At 43.6% G+C, this 983-nt stretch overlaps 1 protein-coding gene across 1 annotated transcript in view; it reads left to right on the top strand.

Moving 5' to 3' along the window:
* The window catches only part of LOC109964012 (guanine nucleotide-binding protein subunit alpha-11), a 39,892-nt gene that overhangs the window by 26,721 nt on the left and 12,188 nt on the right, over positions 1-983 (top strand). The window contains exon 4 of the mRNA XM_020607012.1: positions 553-681. Coding sequence (XP_020462668.1) covers positions 553-681 — 129 coding nt within the window. The remainder of the gene's footprint in view (positions 1-552; positions 682-983) is intronic.

The following is a 983-nucleotide window of genomic DNA, read 5'->3' as shown; positions in this document are numbered from 1 at the left end:
GTGCTCTTAGGAACCTTAAGTGCAGCAGAAATTTTTTTTTGTAACCTTGGCCAGATCTGTGCCTTGCCACAATTCTGTCTGTGAGCTCTTCAGGCAGTTCCTTTGACCTCATGATTCTCATTTGCTCTGACATGCACTGTGAGCTGTAGGGTCTTATATAGACAGGTGTGTGGCTTTCCTAATCACGTCCAATCAGTATAATCAAACACAGCTGGACTCAAATGAAGGTGTAGAACCATCTCAGGGATGATCAGAAGAAATGGACAGCACCTAAGTTAAATATATGAGTGTCACAGCAAAGGGTCTGAATACCATGTGATATTTCAGTTTTTCTTTTTTAATAAATCTGCAAAAATCTGTCAATATGGGGTGCTGTGTGTACATTAATGAGGAAAAAAATGAACTTAAATGAAATATAACAAAGAGTGAAAAATTTAAGGGGGTCTGAATACTTTCCGTACCCACTGTACATGTGCATGTCGTCTCACAATGTTGAGACTAGTGCTTTGCCTGCCTGTGCATCTCTGTCATATGTTCCCTCCCCCTCCACAGTTACCTTAGCGATTTAGATCGAATAGCATCTCCGGGATTTGTGCCCACTCAGCAGGATGTGCTGCGGGTTCGAGTGCCTACCACCGGCATCATTGAATACCCATTTGACCTGGAGAATATTGTCTTCAGGTACTGGTGTCAAGTGCTGCAGATGTCACTGGGTGGCTAGCTGCTCTCTACAGTTGGTCAACCAGTTGGAAACCGTCAATGCCACTATTTCCATCTACCCTGTGCTGCACAGCAGGGCTCAGCACTTTGGCACATCCCTGATGGTGCACTCTCAAAGACTGGCCTCAGGAACAGGCCCCAACCCTCCTGTCAGGACTACCTAGAATGGCAGCAATTTTTATTTTCACCTAGGCATTCAAAGTTGGCCTCTTAAGTGCTACAATAAATTATCTTTTTAGAGTCAAGTTTAAAAATTCCTCTTT

The sequence above is a fragment of the Monopterus albus genome, unplaced genomic scaffold (genome assembly GCF_001952655.1).
Source record: "Monopterus albus unplaced genomic scaffold, M_albus_1.0 scaffold83.1, whole genome shotgun sequence".
NCBI lineage: Eukaryota > Metazoa > Chordata > Actinopteri > Synbranchiformes > Synbranchidae > Monopterus > Monopterus albus.
The sequence above is the reverse complement of the archived record's forward strand: the minus strand, read 5'-3'. Positions and strand labels throughout refer to the sequence as shown.